Below are 19,227 nucleotides of genomic sequence, written 5' to 3'. Positions count from 1 at the left end.
ATCTTATAACTTCTGTAGAATTAGCCAGTGGAGTTCTGCATAATGAGATCTGATCATATTCCCAGAATAGAAAACATGTATTATGAATCTTTGAAAGTAAATGTAATGACACCTTCATAAATAACATCTGTGTTCATTTACCATTGTTAAGGTTTCAGTATTGTTTCCAGAAAGATGCTTCAAAATGGCTTAATGTAGAATATGTGCTTATGCAATCACAGTTAAAATAGTTTCCAACCCCCCAACCCCCCAAAAAACCCCACAAAAATAAAACAGTGTAGGGTCTGAAAACATAGATTTGAAAGTGATGGAAAGCCATGGAAGAAGATTGAATTGGTTGTTTTTCTATTTCCTGGAAGGCAGAGCATAGGCAGCAGTGGTTCAAAGAAGAAATCATCAGTAGATGTGCTACCCTAGAGCATGGATGTAGAAATTTGACCCCTGCTGTCCTCCAGCCATTAAAGGTGAAGTAATTCAGTCACATAGACAGTGGGAGGAAAAGTAACATGCTCCATTCTTCCAACAACCATTGACAACTGTTAAGGATTTTATTGACATTGTTAACATCCCCATACATGCACTGAAGAAAGTGGTTTCCTCATTGTGAGGGGCTTGAGAGGATGGGGAAGAATAGGTAGGGATGAAGGATTGTTAACACTAATGATGTGATGGTCATATATCAAAGGAAATCAAGGGCTTGGATACAAAAAGTAAGAGAAGGGTTGAATAAGAAACAAATGATTTAATTTATTTTATAATTTTACAAATGATCAGTGATACCCACTGCTATACACAAACAATTGGGCAACATTCTTGAACAGAATAAATCCAACAAGAAAAGAAAAATAACCTCATTTAATTTCACACATGACATAAGAAATACTCAGTAGCGACTATCCTGTGCAGCAAATCTATCTCTGTAAACTTTTTCCCCCTTCTATATACATTTGAAACACTTGTGCTTTTGCCTACACAACAAAACCGTATTTAGTAAAAGGTGCTACTTAGATGGAAAACACAATCAGAAAATTGCTATTGAAGTAATGTTGCCAGCTGATGGTTTTTTTTCCTTTGCCTTTTTAAAATTTTCTTTCTCTGCTTTTACTTTGAGAGAATCAGACATACTAGTCTCTGTAACTCTAGGCATGGACAACGTAAAATTCAGTTATAAACTGGATTTCCCTTAAAGCAGGTTAGAAAATGAAGTCACAAAAGAACTTCTTTATTTTAAAGTGATCTTACTTCATCTTCCAAGTCATTCTCAATGCATATCCTGAAGATGCTGACATAACACAAACCTAGTGTGCACATATTACAGACTTGGTGTGTACAGACAAATACACATATATAACATTGTGTATATATGCATCACACGTGTCTATTTGTACTATATAGGTATATTTATAGCACATATAATAAAGTATCTATTTCTAGGTGGAATTTATTTGAGTTCTCTTATTAAATACAAACAATAACCTCACTCAATTTTTAAGACATTGGTATATTGATACTATTTGACGGGGAACGTCCAAAAAGTGTAAAGATAACAACTAACTATACATAATTCCCCACTCCCATTCCACAATTATAGTCCTTACAATAACCACATGAAAACAACTCTTTTATGAATCAAATACCACATTCTGTGCAGTATAACTAGCTGGCTCAATTAGAAATAAATTACCCTTGTCTTTGAAGTAGCTTAGAAACTAATTGGTATTTACATTACCCCTAGCTTTTTCTTTAATAAATCACTTCTGTAAGCATATATGTAGAAATTCCATTAACAATTGATTTACAGTTCATATGATACACAGCACATAAAGACACGGGAATGCTCAGCACCTTCTTTCAGGCAGGAAAACTTCCCTAGTAGTCTCATAGGTCCTGTGAGCTAAATCATTAGATTTGCCCCGAAAATCTGATCCTGACTCCCTTCTTATTCCAACAACTTAATTTTTATTGTAGAACTTGCTGAGTAACAACGATGGAATTGTTTCCTTGGCCTATTCACATCATCAGCGCAGTAACAACCTGAAATACCAGGAATTATATCAAAGTCAGCTGCCTGAGCATTGGCAGGGACAAAATTAAATCATAGAAAAGAAATAAAATATTACATCTGTGAAATATGACACTATCAACAGAGATAAACCCCTAAACACCTCAAGTATAATGTATGTATATATGTATATTTGATTTTGTGATAAACCCTTACACGCCAGTTGGTAAAAATCTCAAGCCTTTTTTTTTTCCCTTGCTCTTAGTCCTCAATGACCTCCTTGCCATTTTCACATAAGAAGGCTCCAGTAGACACTGGGGGAAGGGGAAGGAGCAGATGAAAATATGTATATTATTGAATTAAGTGGTCCTGTACAGTTTGTCTTCTTTGAGCATTAAATACCTTTAATTGAATTCATTCGTGAGTACTGAAAGTTCCCTGAGATGAACAAAAGTAGTTTCTGCCAAATCTCAAGCCCTTTTTTATGCTGAGCATTTTCTGTACTGGGCAAATATTTGGAGAACACAAAGCCTAGGGTATCAGAGCAAGATGAAGAAGTTGAAAGGCACTACCCAATGCATCTATGAGACAAACATCGACACTCAGAACAGTGAATGGCAGACATGTGTTTTCTGTAGCCTTAAAATTATTTAAATACATTTATTTTAAATTGCACTAAAAATGGCAAGGTGTCTGGCTGCTGCTTTTAAGGACATATTTTTAGTAAGTGTCTGGTTGTTGTTTTTTTAACCTGTATAAACATAATACCTAGATAGATGTCTTTTCTTTCTAATTCATGGTATAAAGGCTACAGGAACAGTTCATTATCAGCAAATACTCCAAACTCAGATTCCAGAAACTTCTCATTGTTTTAAGCAAATCACATGTTTCAATTTTATATTTAAAACCTATAGATATTTATATTTTAAACCTATATAATTTGTAGGTATTTTTAGCTATGAGTTTCTTCCAATACATTCTATTATGCATGAATTCTCAGAAAATATAGTCTTCTGTATCCCAACATTCTACCATACTTTAAAAAATAATACCACATATCATTAAAAATATTGATATGCATACTATTGTGATTATCCTTTCCCATAATAATAGCAGGATATATACATATAGGTGTATATGAATATAGCATGCTTTTTATTCATTTATCAGATTTTTCTTCCTAAGGAACACAACACATATTCTTCATGCTATTTCATCTTTCCTTTGCTTGCCTTCCCTAAGAAACAGGAAGTCATACAAGTTGTTTCAAGCCAAAGTGGAAGTGAGAATTCGTGCTTCTGCTTTCAAAAGAGGTTATTACCATCAGAATCAGGTACTATTACAAGTTACCAGAAAACTGGAGTATTAGTTAATTCTATTATGTATTGTTATTTTAAAACCCTTTGTGAATAATACCATGTTCCTTTGAAAAACATATTCAGTACTAACATGATTAAATATAGCTACTGAAAAATATTGGTCAACTTAATTCATTTTAAGTGCAAAATACTGACACAGTTCCATTGTCAAGCTTCATAACATTAATCCTCTCTTATGAAAATAATACTCCTGTTCTTCTTGTACTAAGAAATTTAGCAATGATATAAAGACTGTGCTGACTTTATCATTTAAACAACCAGAGAGATAGTAAAGAACTAGAAGTCTCATTTCAGATGCTGCAATCAAATATGTATTCTAAAGGGCAAACTGCTTTTACATATTTTTGTGAAATGTGAAAGGCATAACATAAAAATAAAGCTTGAATGCAGAAATTTTAAAATAGTTATAGTTTTACCTCGGTAGTATTATATTTTAATGAAATAAAAGTGATTTGCTATATAGAAACATGAATATAATCTTTGGTACCAAAAGTGCAATTTTCTGCTAATTTTACCATCTCAGAGGACATGTGACATCTCTCCTTTAGAATGATTCTTTAGGGTGAATCACTTTGGCTGGTACCTTCTTACATTATTGGAAAGTAATATGGTGGTTTGGAGTTAGGCAAAATGAAACTTAAAGTACTGGTGATTGCTCTTTTAAAAATGTAAGAAATTTAGAAAATATTATTTGATGTTTATTTTCCTTATTCACATATAGTTTCCATTTCTATATCTCAGAAAGGATTTCTAGTACCCAAACCAATGGAGTTTTGATTACAGAAGACAATCAAACACATAAATAAGAACATAAACTACATGATCAAACTCAGAGTCCTGACTAAAGGCATTTACTTGAGTGGTTTGATCTGATGTATTTCACTGTTCAAACTGTTTCCATCGAGATTTCTGTTGACAAGGATGATCTAACTTCTCAAGGACTGAGTTGTGTTTATTCGTGGGTTCCTCTTCCAATGTGCTTGGCCTTGCATTGGCAGCCAGACAGTGATGGACATATTTGCTTCATTACTTAATGATGAGTGCATTGTTGGATCTTGTAAACACTACTGATTATACATTCAGACTGTATTCTTAGTGGAAGTGGCACTTACTAGGACCCATGAAGTCAGAAATATTTGAATTGTTAGAGCACTTTGCAGGTATTTCTTCAGCTGGTCATGGATCTCACAGGAATTTTCCTTATCAATTTTTCAGTGAACAGGTTAATATTGAAAGCAAGTCTTACTTTGGATCCTATTTTCAAATCTTCAGAATTGTCTTCCATGAAGAAGTGTACGTTCTGTTTTTGGATGTATGTTTTGAACTGTGCTTTATTGCTTTATACACTTTCCTGTTGTCAGTTTAAGAGCTCCTCGATTATGCAGCACATTTAATGTTTTGAATTCTAATGGCATTCTGTGAGGACTTGCATTGGAAAAGTACCTATATTTTAAATCATCATAGTAATGGTATTTGACAGCTTTTCCATTCAAATCTTTAGGGAATGGCCAGAAACCATATAGATGAATTTCATCACAGAATCTTGTAGCAAGTGTGTACATGAGGAGCCCTGTGCTTGGTCGTTTGATGGGGACTTTATTTGTCAGCCAGTAACTAGGAGAAAAAACAAAAGATCACAGGAGTTTAGAGTGACATAAAACATACAGTATGGCAAACACGTAATGTGGAAATTTTAAATGTATCTCATGACCAAATATTTTGAATGACTATTAAAAATTAAATTTTAAACATTTAGAAAAGCTTGTGCCTTTAAACTTTTTCATCCTTCATTTCTTGTTTATTAGTAAGATATAAATATCCAGTGGACTCCAATGTAGACAAATACTGTTTTGAATATCAGGTTCAAAATGGATTGAAAATGGACACTTGTTATACAGAATAGAATCTTCTTAAAGTGTGTTAAATCTGAATACAACAGGTAGATGTCAGTTAGGTTTGATTTATTCCTCCTAGATAACATTAATTTGAAACTATATCCACATATTTTCAGAATTACAAATCCAAATAAATGAATACCTGCTTTCATTATGTCAGATGATGTTTTTGAACTGCTAAGTTTAAAACACGAATTGGGTTAAAAATGTTTAAAAGTCTGGGGCTGGGAGTTTGGCCTAGCAGTAGAGTGCTTGCCTCGCATGCACAAAGACCTATGTTCAATTCCACAGCACCACATACATAGGAAAAAGCTGGAAGTGGTGCTGTGGATCAAGGGTAGAGCTCTAGCCTTGAGAAAAGTGGAAGGACAGTGCTTAGGCCCTGAGTTCAAGCCCCACACTGGCAAAAAATATATATATTTAAAAGTCAAATTTTGGTGGCATACATCTGTAACCCCAGACACTCAAGAAATGAGAGCAGAATAATTCTGAATTTGAGATGAGCAGAGATAGAATGAATGTGACCCTATGCCAAAATAAAAGCCATGATCTGTGAAAGTGACCAGGTGGTAGAGCAATTACTTAGCATATTTTAGGTTGAAATCCTGACAACAACTAACTAAAGAAATTAAAAATATTATATTCACAAATGAAAAACACACTAATAATAATATTGAAAGGGGCATTGATCAAGATATATATACTAATAAGTTGTTTAAGTCTCATTCCCCATATACAGTGTAACACTGAAATATGTTTTGTTATGTATTCTAGTGCTGTTAAGAATTTTATAGTATTCAATTACAAAAACATTAAAGTAATTTAAAAAGTTGAAGTTGTCATTGTTGTACAAGTCTTTTTTTCCTAAAAAATATAAAAACTCTGAAATTCATCATCATCTCTACACAGAAAGGAGATTCCTTTGCTTCCTGTCATATTCATTGCCTTAAAAGCAATGAGTTACAAAGGAACATGGGCTCAATGGTTTCCCTCTTTTGTCATAATCAGTAGAAACTTTGGGCTCTCCTAGCAGAGATTTACAATAGAACAAAACCTAGAGTCATAAGGCCATATAGTATGATGCTAAATGAAAGGACCTCCAGGACATAAAAACAAAAGCCATATAATGAGTGATTGTTGTCATTAATGTACTGTGCTATCTCTCATCTCTTTTTCTGTCCCTTGGTTATCTCATATTGTTACAGTATTTTACCTTGTTCTCTGATATATTGTATATATGCATATTTAGTTATTTGAAATTGGCCAGGGAAGGGGGAAAAAACAAGATGAGGGGTGGGAGTGGGGGGAGGGAATTGGGGACCAAGACATGAGAAAGGGTATCAATGTTTATGAAGTAATGCACCTTCTATCTGGGGAATATAATGTAACTCTATTAACTACAATAAAAAATGTATGGGGAAAAACGCAATGAGTTAATGTGAAAATGGCAAAAAGGGGAAGAGTGTCTGTTTCCCTTGACTTTACCAATTGTCCTATTATATACAGTTCATGGAGTTTTGTCAACTTGAGACAATGCATACATATCCTGACATCAAAATGTAGAAAATAGTGGTGCTACTGTGCATTGTTCTTTTTAACGTATTTGTTTTTCAGTTAATTCAATATTGTTTCTTCTTTGTATTTTTGAAAAGTTAACTGTTTCAAAACAAACCAGATATATCGAGTATTGAATATGAACAAAATGAACTTGAAATGTTACTTTCCTTCTATTGCTTGTAGATATACTGTACTCCCAAACTACTCCAGACACTTCCAACACAATTCTCTATTTCTTCTCTTTTTTCTCCTTTATTCTAATCATAATTGGTCTTACATTTTCTTCCTCTCTCTTTCTGTCTGTCTCTCTTTCTGCTTCTTTCTTTCTTTCTTTCTTTCTTTCTTGCTTGCTTGCTTGCTTGCTTGCTTGCTTGCTTGCTTGCTTGCTTGCTGTCATAGGGCTTGGACTCTGGGCCTGGGTGCTGACCCTGAGCTGAAACTCAAGACCAGTGTTCTACCACTTTGAGCCACAGTGCCACTTCCAGTTTCTCTGGTAGTTAACTAGAGATAAGAATCTACAGACTTTAGTGCCAGGGCTGGTTTTGAACCTCAATCTTCAGATCTCAGCTTCCTGAATAGCTAGGATTATAGGCATGAGCCACCAATGCCTGACTCGTCTTTTTTCTTTTTTTTTCCCCTTTTTCTTTTGTGGTGTTGGTGATAGAACCCAGGGCTTTCTGTGTGCTAGATGAGCAATTTACCAATGAACAATTGTGTACCACAGTTTGAACCAATCCCATAGTCTAATCCTTTTTCTATTTGCTCTCATTTGATGAATGACATAGGGTAAATATGTTGAGCTACATAAAATGCATTGATTTTTGTAGCAAAGAACATCTGTTAGGGGTTCTTCAGATAAACAACAAGACCTAAAATCTTTCTCATAACCCGCTGGTATCTGAACTGAGTAAAAAGTAAATTTTCTTTATAGTTTAACTCAAGAAAAAAATATACTTAATCTCCATTTGAAGTCTTGAGATTGATGTGGACTGAAATTTTCTGTGTTCTAAGACACCTGCTCAGCTATTTTCATCTCTGCATTATTCACAATAGTCAGGCAATGGAAACAATCCAGATGCCCTACTGCAAATGAATGGATACAGAAAATGTGGAATATATACATATATATAATGGAATTCTACATAGCCCATAGACAAGATAAAATAATGGCATTTTCAGGGAAGTGGATGAATCTAGAGTGAATCATGCTGAATGAGCAGTCAAGACAAAAGGAACAAAAGGTGCATGGTATCCTTAACATGTGGTTTTTAGATCCAAAAAGTTCAAGAGCGAGGACTTAATATTTGCGGACCCTATGCCATGGACATAACATTGGAAATATAAACACAACTACATAGACATAAAAATCTATGACTCTATAGACATAATGTTTTATTACATACACTAATATGTATCTATGACATATAAACCCTCAGTCTAATTTTAATTATGTTCTAAAATCTAAGTGCCAATGATTGTATATAGAGAATCCCTTCTTGAATACTTGTTTGTTAAATATGTCATTTGAAATATGATGTAAAAATCAATGTTAATAAATTCTTTAATAAAAAATATAAAGTAGAAAAAAGAAAACAAGAACAGATTACAAAAGGAAAGTTTTGTGAGTATAATATGTAGTTGTAAATGTCAGATGATGAAACCAGTGAATAAATAAATGTAATTTTTAATCTTAAAACTATCTTTAAAAAATCTTAAAATTATATAGTTTTAACCATCTTATTAGTGATTGTTTAAAATTTAGCAATGATTTCAATTTAGCAAGTAATCTAGCTTTCATGTACCTATTTTTAAGGGAAAATGAGTCTAGAATTCATATCTGTAGGTGATATGAAGGTGTAATGATATAATGGACAAGAAATTCTGAAATACGATATATAACCAAGCACACAGACATAAATTCTCCATGAAAATCTGCCTCTTCTAGTTCTCCAGGTCATTGTATCTTAGTATATATTATAATCATGTAAACACACATAACTAAGCTAAATACTGAAAATAATTTCTTCCTTTGATGCTCTTTCCTTCCTTCTTTCTTCCTTCATTCCTCCCTCCCTCCCTTCCTTCTTCTTTCCCTCACTCCCTTGGTCCCTCCCTCCCTCCCTTCCTTCATTCCTTCTTTCCTTCCTTCTTCCTTTCTTGCCTCCACAATGGAGAATGTAGGTAACAGAACCTTAATTTAAGATTAGCTCTTCAAAGACCTGGAGGTAAAAGATGACACACTGAAACTTTACAAGAAGGAATAGGAGATACACTAGGCCTCCTTGGCACAGGTCAAAACTTTCTCAGTAAGGACCAAGAATCACAGTAAATAAGAGAAAGGCTGGATAAGTGGGACTGAATTAAACTGCAGAGCTTTTGTATGGCAAAGGACATAGCTCATAAATTAATTAGGAAGCCTACAGAGTGGGAGAAGATCTTCACCACCCATTCAACAGACAAAGGCCTTGTATCTAAAATATATCAACAACTCAAAAAATTGAATCACTCCAAAACTAATCTCCAAAGTAACAACCATTCCATTAAAAGATGGGCCAAAGACTTGAAGAGAGTCTTCTCTGAAGAAGAAACAAAAATGGCCTATAGACACATGAAGAAATGCTCAACATGTCTGATCATAAAAGAAATGCAAATCAACAGAACTCTACGATTCCATCTCACTCCAGTTAGAATGGCCAGGATCAAGAAAACTAATAACAACAGATGCTGGAGGGGATGTGGCCAGGAGGGATCACTACTACACTGTTGGTGGGAGTGCAAACTTGTTCAACCACTGTGAAAAGCAGTATGGCAATTCCTCAAAAGACTAAACATAGAGCTCCCCTATGACCCAGCAATTCCACTGCTTGGTATTTACCCAATCATCCAGAAACAAGGACATACTAAACCCACCAGCACAACAATGTACATTGCAGAACTATTCACCATAGCAAAGATATGGAACCAACCTAGATGTCCCTCAGTTGATGAATGGATCAACAAGATGTGGTATTTGTACACAATGGAATTCTCTGCTACTGTCAGAAAGAACGACATCACCCCGTTTGTTAGGAAATGGAAAGACTTAGAAAAAATCATATTAAGTGAAGTAAGCCAGACTCAAAGGAACTTAGGCTCAATGGTTTCCCTCATTTGTCATAATCAGTAGAAACCTTGGGCTTTCCTAGCAGATATTTGCAATAGAGCAAAACCTTGATACAAAAGGCCATATAGTATGACACTAAATGAAAGGATCTCTAGGATATAGAAACATAAGCCATATAATGAATGATTGTTGTCCTTAAGGTACTATGTTATCTCTCATCTCTTTTGCTCTCCCTTGGTTATCTCTCTTTGTTACCTGATATATCGGATATATTTGTATTTGGTTATTTGAAATTGGATAGGGAAGAGGGGAAAACAAGATGAGGGGTGGGGGGGGGAGGGAAACAGGGACCAAGACAGGTGGAAGGGTATCAATGTATGTGAATTAATGCACCTTCTGTCTGGCAAATATCATGTAACCCTTCTATTAATTACAATGAAAATATATGAAAAAAATTAACTCTTTGGAGCACAGAGTGTGGCATAGTGGAAGATTGCATGAAGCCCTGGGTTTGATTCCTTGGTAACACATACACAGAAAAAAGCTGGAAGTGGTGCTGTGCCGCAAGTGGTAGAGAATTAACCTTGAGAAAAACCCAAGGACAAAGCCCAGGCCCTGAGTTCTAACCCAGGACTGGGAAAAAAGAAAACAGATTTCCTCTGCCTTACTGTGCAAATATTTTGATTTTTAACAAACAAGGACATAGATTCCTTAGCTTCACAAGAGATTTCCTCTTACAATAGGGTAGAATGAATTGAAAACAAGGTCTATTACCTTACAGTGATTAGTGGTTTAAATAGCTATGTGGTCTATGTACAAAGGTTTTTAACATATTTTCATTGGACACAATTTTCGTAATGCACATTCTCAGAAGTGTGCTAATAAGAAGATGATTTTGGTTTCAGTATGTAATTTACTTAACCACATTTCAAAATGCCAAAGGTGAACACACTACATGAAAGGGTAAGAATTTCCAGTCCAACAATACTTCTCAAAATACTGTGACGTGTCTAAAAAATGAAATCATAAATTTGTAACCTCTAGAAATCACATGTCAATATACTTCTCAATGTGCCCTTTATCTATAGAGCTCTGTAGTAAGGAAATGCACATAAAGCTAAAAAAAATCTGGCCCTTTATATAATACAACATTTTATCAAACTTTATAAAGCTAGGCTTCTTAAAGGCCTACAGCAGTCACAGAATGGGGAAGGAGTAGGGAGGCTACAGTAGTCTTGAGAGTTTATATTTAGAAGAGACTGGAATAATAATTCTATAGTTTGATCTCTGTGTTACAGCTGCCAAAAATGTATGATATTTGTAGCTTCCTTAACTCTGAATATCTTTTTTCCTATGTGGCTATATAATGTATCAGGTTGACTGTAAATATAGTGTCAAGAAAAAAACTAGGTGAACTTTCTTTGTTTTAGTTTACCAAGTGTATCATATGTTAATAGTGAACAATAATTCACTTTACTATGGTAATTTTTGTTCATCCTCATAGTTGCAGATACTCCCAAACATTCTAATAAAATCCTGTGGATATATATATATATATATATATTATACATATGTATACCTACATACCTATACAGAATGTATATACTAATATATACATAATATTTCTCTATAACATGTATACAACAACACCTCTGTTTCATAATAGCTCAAGAAATAAATAACTTTTCTTCTTTTTGGCTAACAATTTATACATTGATATTCTGCTACAAATTTTTACTGAAATGAGTGGGTAGTAGGGGAAAAGGATTTGTAGCATTTACAGTTTTGTGGTATACATATTGTCCATCCAGCTGATTCAAGCTACCAGTATAACATTGGTGAGTGCTTAGTTGGGAAGAGATGTCATAGCTAGCTCTGGAAAATTAGTATGAACCATCGCAAAAGAAATAGCAGTGTAACTTTTGAACAAGAAAATTAAATATTCCTAAACATTCCTAAAAGAAATTTCCAGCTAATAGTTGCCTACCTCGTTTGTGAAGAGAAAAAGGAAAAGATATTCAACTTTATAAAGACAGTTCTATTACATGTAAATAGAAAATTTTAACATTATCATTTGAAGGAATTAGTTTGGAGGTGAATGATGCTTCTATTTATATCTGAAGAACAAAAGGTTGGAGTGGAGATAAATCAAAGATTTAGTGAAATTAAGTGAAGTAGTAGATGAAAATGCTTATGTAAATTACCTTGTGTATTAACAGTTAGGAAGTCACTTTGAAATTATTCTTCCATATTTCTCAAGCAAGAAAAGGCGTGTTCTTAGAAAATAAAGTACAGAAAAGTCTTCTAATGGCCTGAGCTAATCTTTACATTTGTACTGGTTACATACAGATACACCAAGTTCACATCAATCTGCCAGAGTATATTAACCTCCCAGATTGGAGTTGTGCTGAAATCCATTTCCTTAGAGGTAAGGGCAAACACACAACCCATATTCCATAATCCATTTAACAATGTAAAAATTTTGCTAGTAAAGTAGACAGACTAAGCATCAGAACGTCAAAGAGCCATGTGGAAGAATAAATATAGCCACAAGAAAACAAATTCTTAGTTGTCTTAGCAAGCATCAAATGAACAGCATGAAGAAATGAGTTATATTTAGACATAATTCTGATCTTTTGTTTTTGTTTTTGCCTTTAAAGTTCAGATGGCAAAGGGACTGCTTATCTAGACAACTGCCACATCTTTGGCACAATGTTATTACTAAATAGTTTTCTTAAGTTTAGCAAAAATGAATAAGGACAGATAATTTTCAAGAAAAGATCTACAAAATGCCACTGTTTACATGAAAACACTGTCAGCCACGTGGGAGTCAATACCACAATGAAATCCAATTCCATATCACCTGGAGTAGCTATAACAGTAATTTTTTAAAAGTAAGCATTAATGAGAAATGATTATTGGAACCCTCATGAATTGCTCATGGAAAATTAAAACGGAAAAGCCTCTTTAGAAGTGGTCTGAAGGATTTTCAGAAGGTGAATTATTGTCATTCTAAAATTGAAAAGTGCATTCCTAGCTAAATAATTAGAGAACACCTGGAGCCAAATGTTTGTTTGGCTGCTGTGAGTCCCCCATTCTCAACAAAGTCTCAACATGGGCCCTCATGGTGCATCCTTGCCTAGTCCAGTTCTAGAAGATTCCCTGCTTCACCAGTATACTGTGAATTCTCCCATTCTGCTGAGTAATCATACCTGATACAGTATTAAGTCTTTCTCTTACATGGGCTGGCTTTGAACCTTTATCCTCAGATATTAGCCTCCTGAGTAGCTAGGATTACAGGTTTGAGCCACTGCTCACGGCTTTTAGTTTTTAATGTCTCTTTAGGAAGAGGTCTATTATAGTTAATGTTTTTCTTAATAACTTTTCATTCCCCAATCTGCAATGGGTTAGGAGGTCCTACTTGTCCCTGCTCTATCCAAAACGCGTTCAGTTATATCTGAGAAAGTTTTTTTCCCTAATGAAAATGTTACTGAATGACATGTTTTTATTTAAGTTGTTTCTTTCCTATTTAGCAAGAATCTAGAGTATTTAAAAAATTCTATTCTACAAAATCTTGCACATAAATACATATATTGTTGTGATTACCAATGGCCTGAAAGTAGAAGTAACTCATATTTTATCTAGTGAAATGCACAAGTACAATAGACTACATCCCTAAAATCAATTCTCATGTGATAATTAAAAAGAAGTACATGCATAGTAAAGAGGAGTTGTGAAAGAAAGCATATTAAAAATTCTATTTATATGATATCTGGAAAAAACTAATCCATTCAGACAGAAAAATAACTATTGGCATTTAACTACTAGATTTGGAGATGAAAGCTCAAGGAATGAGGGAATATCTGTGAATAAGTAAAAGCTTTTTGTTTGGGTGGACAATGTATTCTCCATTGGATTACGTTGATGAGTAATCAACTCCATCATAAACCTGAAAAGCATTCAACTTAATTTAAATGAATGAGTTATAAGCTAGTGATGCTATTAAGTGTAAAGAAATGTGATTAATGTTATTAACTTGTTTTCAACACTCAAGAATTGAATAATTGTGATTTTTTTATTGTCAGGTAGTGGGTGCACTACTTCTCTCACATTGATACCCCTTCTCTTCCCCCCCACCCCTGCCCTAGACCTGGGCTTGATCTCAAGGCCTGAGCACTGCCCTTGGACTTTCCTCAAGTCTAACAGGCTTTTTGAATAAGAATATAACTTGATGGAGATAATTAGTTTAGTCTTCATAACAATAAACTTAAAAGGGTGAAACAAAACTTTCTTTAAAATGAAAATGTGATTGAGATGGCTTTTTGTTGTTGTTATTGTTCAAAAGTAATATTTGCATAGTAAAGCATCTAAATTACTTGTTTGGTGATTGGTTCTTGGGGAAAAAAAACCTGGAGGCAAGGGACTTGAGAGAGTGAGCCTATGAAATTGGTGAGCAAAATTTTCACCATCTGTCTCTTTGATAGTATTTTCAAGTAACATCTTATAGGCTGACTCAAATTTCTTGTATAAAATCTCATAAAGCAAAAAAAAATGCACATAAAGTGCAGAAAGAAATATATGTACAGAATACAGAGTTTCGGGAAAAGTGTAATGGCTATTTGAAAATAAACCCCACTTAATATGAAAAATTAAGCTTATAATATTAAAAAAAAGTCTTACATTGAATTACCAGTGCTAAAGCTAATAAAATAACTCTGGAATCTCTTGGTTACTAGTACGATATAATATTTCAAAATAAAGGATAAATGTAATTCTCTAGTGAAGAAGGCAAAAATGACTTTAAAATTTGGGGGAACTTATTTGTGGGAAAAATTTGTGGCCAATGTCAGATGATCCTTCATTTCAAAGAGGCATTCATTTTTGGCTTATTGTATACTACATTTAACAGAAATACAGACACTTGTTTATATTATTAAACAAAATTAATGCATAGAAACTTGAGAGGGAAGTTGTACCCAAGGTAAACCTCCTTATTCTGCTTGTTAATTAAACTGCAAACCACAACTGGGGATGAAAGATTAAAAAGCCAAACAAAACAGAACAAAAAACATTATTAGTCCACTAAATAAAGCCATGTTTTTTTTTCCCCACTGAGGAAGGTTCCTTTATTTAGAAGAAAGAAAGCAGAAGTAGTGTAATAAACATAGCTGTTATTGTATTCAAGTCATATTATTTTCTTACTCTAAAATTCTGATTATTATTAAAGAGGGGTAATTTAACTGGGGGTTAATTGAGCAAAAGAGTTCAGAGACAGTGTCCAGACCCTGAGTTCAAGTCCCACAACAAATTTAAAAAAAAAAAAAAAGAATGTCTGGGACTTTCCTGTCTGGACTGCCTTTGAATCTTGATCCTCATTCCTCCTTAGCCTGCTGAGTAGCTGGAATTTCAGGTTGAGCCACTGGTGCCTGGCATGGAGAGCCTTTAACTTTGAATTTCCAGAAAGTCTGAATGTGTGTTAAAAGTTTTTTTTTAAATTAGAAATGTCTTTATAATTTGCAAAACTACATAAAACAAAATACAATCTTACAAAACAATGTATCTCCTCTCCTCTTACCATTACAGTGGTACATTCAATGTAACAAAAGATACAGTTCTTCTGAACAATATAAAGAGCAAAGTAAACAAGTTACTTGGTTTGGTTGAAACAACCTAAAACAATTTTACAAATGCAGTTACATAGACTAAAAAAGGAAGGAGGGCATCATACTACTACATATTGACTTACCAGCATTGTTGTAATATACTCTGTCCTGGTTTCCTATTCTATCACTTGCCTATATTCCAGAGCTGACTACATAGCCCAGTCTGGGAAAACATTGCTCTTTTACAAACAGAAGTTTGACTTAAGTTTCAATTTCCACTTGATTCATCAAAACAAAGATGGTTCAGAAGGGAAAAATCTACAAATTGCTTACATCTGTTCGATCTAAAATATTATTCATGATATGCCAGTGATGATGGCTAAGCCATCTGGGGAATAAGATAGGTACTTGGGGGGGAAATCTGTCACAACGCAATGAAGAAATGACTTGTGTGATGGTCTGAGAGTCATTTCATTGCTTTCAGGGCTTTTTGGAGATATGCAAATTCTAAAATTCATATATACACAAACTATAGGCATTTGCCTACTGAAACATTTCACATAGCAACAACAAGCATACTTGCTAAGTAAATTAACAAATTACTCAAGACAAGAGTTTCTGAGATATAAAAATAAAACTAATTGTTATAGACCATTAGTAGATTTGAGGACATTTCATTCTTATTATTAAAATAAATGCTTTTAATTGTAAAATGTAGTTATACTGACCAGAAGTTTGGCCTAGTGGTAGAGTGCTTGCCTAGCACGCACGAAAACCCGGTTTCGATTCCTTGGTATCAAATATGTAGAAAATGCTGGAAGTGGTGCTATGGCTTAAGTGGTACAGCTGAAGCCTTGAGAAAGCCCAAGGACAGTGCTCAAACCCTGAGATCAAGTCCCACTATTGGTGAAAAAAATGTAGTAACATATTATATATTATTTTACATGTGTGAAATGCTTTAGTACAATTACATACAAACATATTTATAATTTTATGAATATATTTACATATGGGAACATAGCACTATGTATATATTCACATCTCACAGTCACATGACAGTTACATGTGCCAAAATACATACTTGACAATAGTGCATTAAATTTAAAAAGGTTGGGATATCAATATGATTCTTACTTGCAATACAAGCTGAATCAAATGTTTCACATTCTTTTAGATATTAGAGAAAATTTGTTGACTACCAATGCAGATGTGAAAAAGCCCAGGTAAATTTTTCCCTAAGTGAAAGTATTTTATATTATCAAATATATTAGAACCAGTTTTATTTTGGTTCCAACTATCCAGGAACTCTGATATGAAGTTATAAACAAAAATAGGCTTCCTAATTGTTTCATTGCTGCTTATTTGGGTACACCTTTAAGGTAATGAGCACTAATGACATTGTAGAAAAATGATTACAGTATATAATCTTTTTATTAGCATATATCCATTATTCTGAGGGGCTTTATTGTGATGTTTCATTTGTTCCTATAGTGTGATTTCATTAAATTTACCTCTTTTGTCTCTATCTTAAAAATATTTTTAAACTTGTTCACTGAGTTTGTGTTAAGAATATAAGAAGTTTGGAAAACGTGTTCTAGTATGGCCTAGTGGTAGAGGCTTGCCTAGCATTCATGAAGAGCCAGGTTCAGTTCCTCAGCACCACATACATAGAAAAAAACCAGAAGTGGTGCTGTGGCTCAAGTGGTAGAGCATTACTGAGAAAGTCCAAGGACAGTGATCAGACCCTGACCTCAAGCCCGAGAATGGCATAAAAAAAAAGGTGTGCTAGTATTGAAAATTTTATTGAATAGAATAATCTCATTATTTAGGAATACATATAACAAGTTTCTTCTAAATATAAGTTGTAAATGCCTGTATTTTTCTCTTCGAGGAGTTATAATGATTTTGTCTGTATTTTAGGAGGAAAACAAAAAAATGTATTGTGGCTGTGTGTGTTCACATGCACGTGTATGTGTGTGTGTGTGTGTGTGTGTGTGTGTGTGTGCCGAACCCGGTGACTGAACTCAGGGCCTGAGTGTTGTTCCTGAGCTCTTATACTCAAGAGTTAGTGCTCTACCACTTGATCCAAAGCTCCACTTCCAGATTTTTTTTTATAATGAATTAAAGATAATAGTCTAATAGTCTCCGAGAGTTTTCTACTCAGGCGGGCATGCTGATCCTCAGGATCCTCTTATCTTAACCTCATAAATAGCCAGGATTTCAGGCATGAGCCATCAGTATTGTACGTGTATCTACATGCTGTGTGCTTCCATGTGTCTCCCTCTCCCCTCAAATACAAACTAATGGGAATTTGCTCCCAGAAAATGATTGGTATGCAAAAATAATCAGCAGTCCTGGGACTACTTCTGCTCATTTCCGTATTGAATTTGTCCTGGTGAAAAGCCACACCTAACTACAACTTGAGCTGTGTGACTGTTTTTCTCTGGAGACATATATGTCTCTGTGACAGCTGCACTGCCCCACGATGCTGAAGTAGCTCATCTTGACAGCTATGCCCTGGGTTTTACATTCTGAACAGCAGCTGGGGAATGCTAGAGAGACTTATTATTATTTTTTTTTACAGTAGGTTGGCCCAGAATTGAATGAAGCCCTCCCTAAACTCTGAGATAAATTTCACATGGGACAAATTTCCCATGAGATGTATATTTATCACTCTAATTCGCCCCTAATGGCAATGATGCTCATGGCAGAATGTAATGGGCTGAATACATGAATATAGTATGGGGATCATTCCACCATCCTTCTACATTTGTTGCGTCTTATTATAGCGCACAGGTCAGATATTACAGGCACTGAATGAAGATGAAACCTATAGCTCTTAGTCACTGGTGAGATTATTACAGCTTCAAGCTATGAATCTGCATATACAAATTTATGGATAATTTATTTTCCCATTTATTGATCTAAGGGTCCTCCAAAGACCACCTGATTAGGATACTCCACCAGCAAAAAAAGAGAAAAAAAAAGCAAAGAAAAGAAACATAATTCCTGCCACCATACCTTAGCTGACAGCCTCTATTCGGTAGTGGAGGGCTAGGCAAACTCTGTAAAGTTTAAAACAAAATAACAATAAAGATAAAAGGAAAGGCCAGGAGCACGGCCTAGTGATAGAGCACTTGCTTAGCATACACAGTGTCCTGAGTTCAACTCCTCAGTTAGAATTCTTCTTAACTACCATCTAGAAGACACCCCAGCAGTCTTTCTGGCTTTTTTTTTTTTTTTTTGCCAGTCTTGGGCTTGAACTTAGTCTGTGAGGCTCTTATTTCCTATTAATTATCTAATGTCTGGAAATAGAGCTATGGCAAAGTGGTAGAGAATTAGCTCTGCGTGGTGTGTGTGTGTGTGTGTGTGTGTGTGTGTGTGTGTGTGTGTGTGTGTGTGATCTGCTATCCTGAGGCTTGAGGCTTGAACACTGGGCCTGGAAATTGAAACTGTCTTTGAGCCTTTTTTCCCCCCACTCATAGCTAATTCTCTACCAGTTTGCCATAGCTCTATTTCTACCCTTTTGGTAGTTAATTGGGAGTAAGAATCTCATAGACTTTCCTGTCAATACTGGCTTGGAATCACAATCCTCAGATCTTACTTTCTAAGATCTGAGCGTTTTATAATTGAAGTGTGAGCCACCAGCCCTGCTTCCACCTAACTCTTAAATTTTCTGCTTTTTTCC

The 19,227-nt window shown here is 34.6% G+C and overlaps 1 protein-coding gene across 1 annotated transcript in view; it reads right to left on the bottom strand.

Annotated features, from left to right (window-relative positions):
- Positions 1-727: 727 nt before the first annotated feature.
- Positions 728-19,227, bottom strand: part of St8sia4 (ST8 alpha-N-acetyl-neuraminide alpha-2,8-sialyltransferase 4) — an 82,978-nt gene continuing 64,478 nt past the window's right edge. The window contains exon 5 of the mRNA XM_090331582.1: positions 728-4,995. Within this exon, the coding sequence (XP_090187708.1) occupies positions 4,713-4,995 (283 nt within the window). The 3' untranslated portion in view covers positions 728-4,712. The remainder of the gene's footprint in view (positions 4,996-19,227) is intronic.

The sequence above is a fragment of the Megascapheus bottae genome, chromosome 4 (genome assembly GCF_031878675.1).
Source record: "Megascapheus bottae isolate mThoBot1 chromosome 4, mThoBot2.hap1, whole genome shotgun sequence".
Taxonomy (NCBI): domain Eukaryota; kingdom Metazoa; phylum Chordata; class Mammalia; order Rodentia; family Geomyidae; genus Megascapheus; species Megascapheus bottae.
This window is presented reverse-complemented; position numbering and strand designations above follow the sequence as displayed.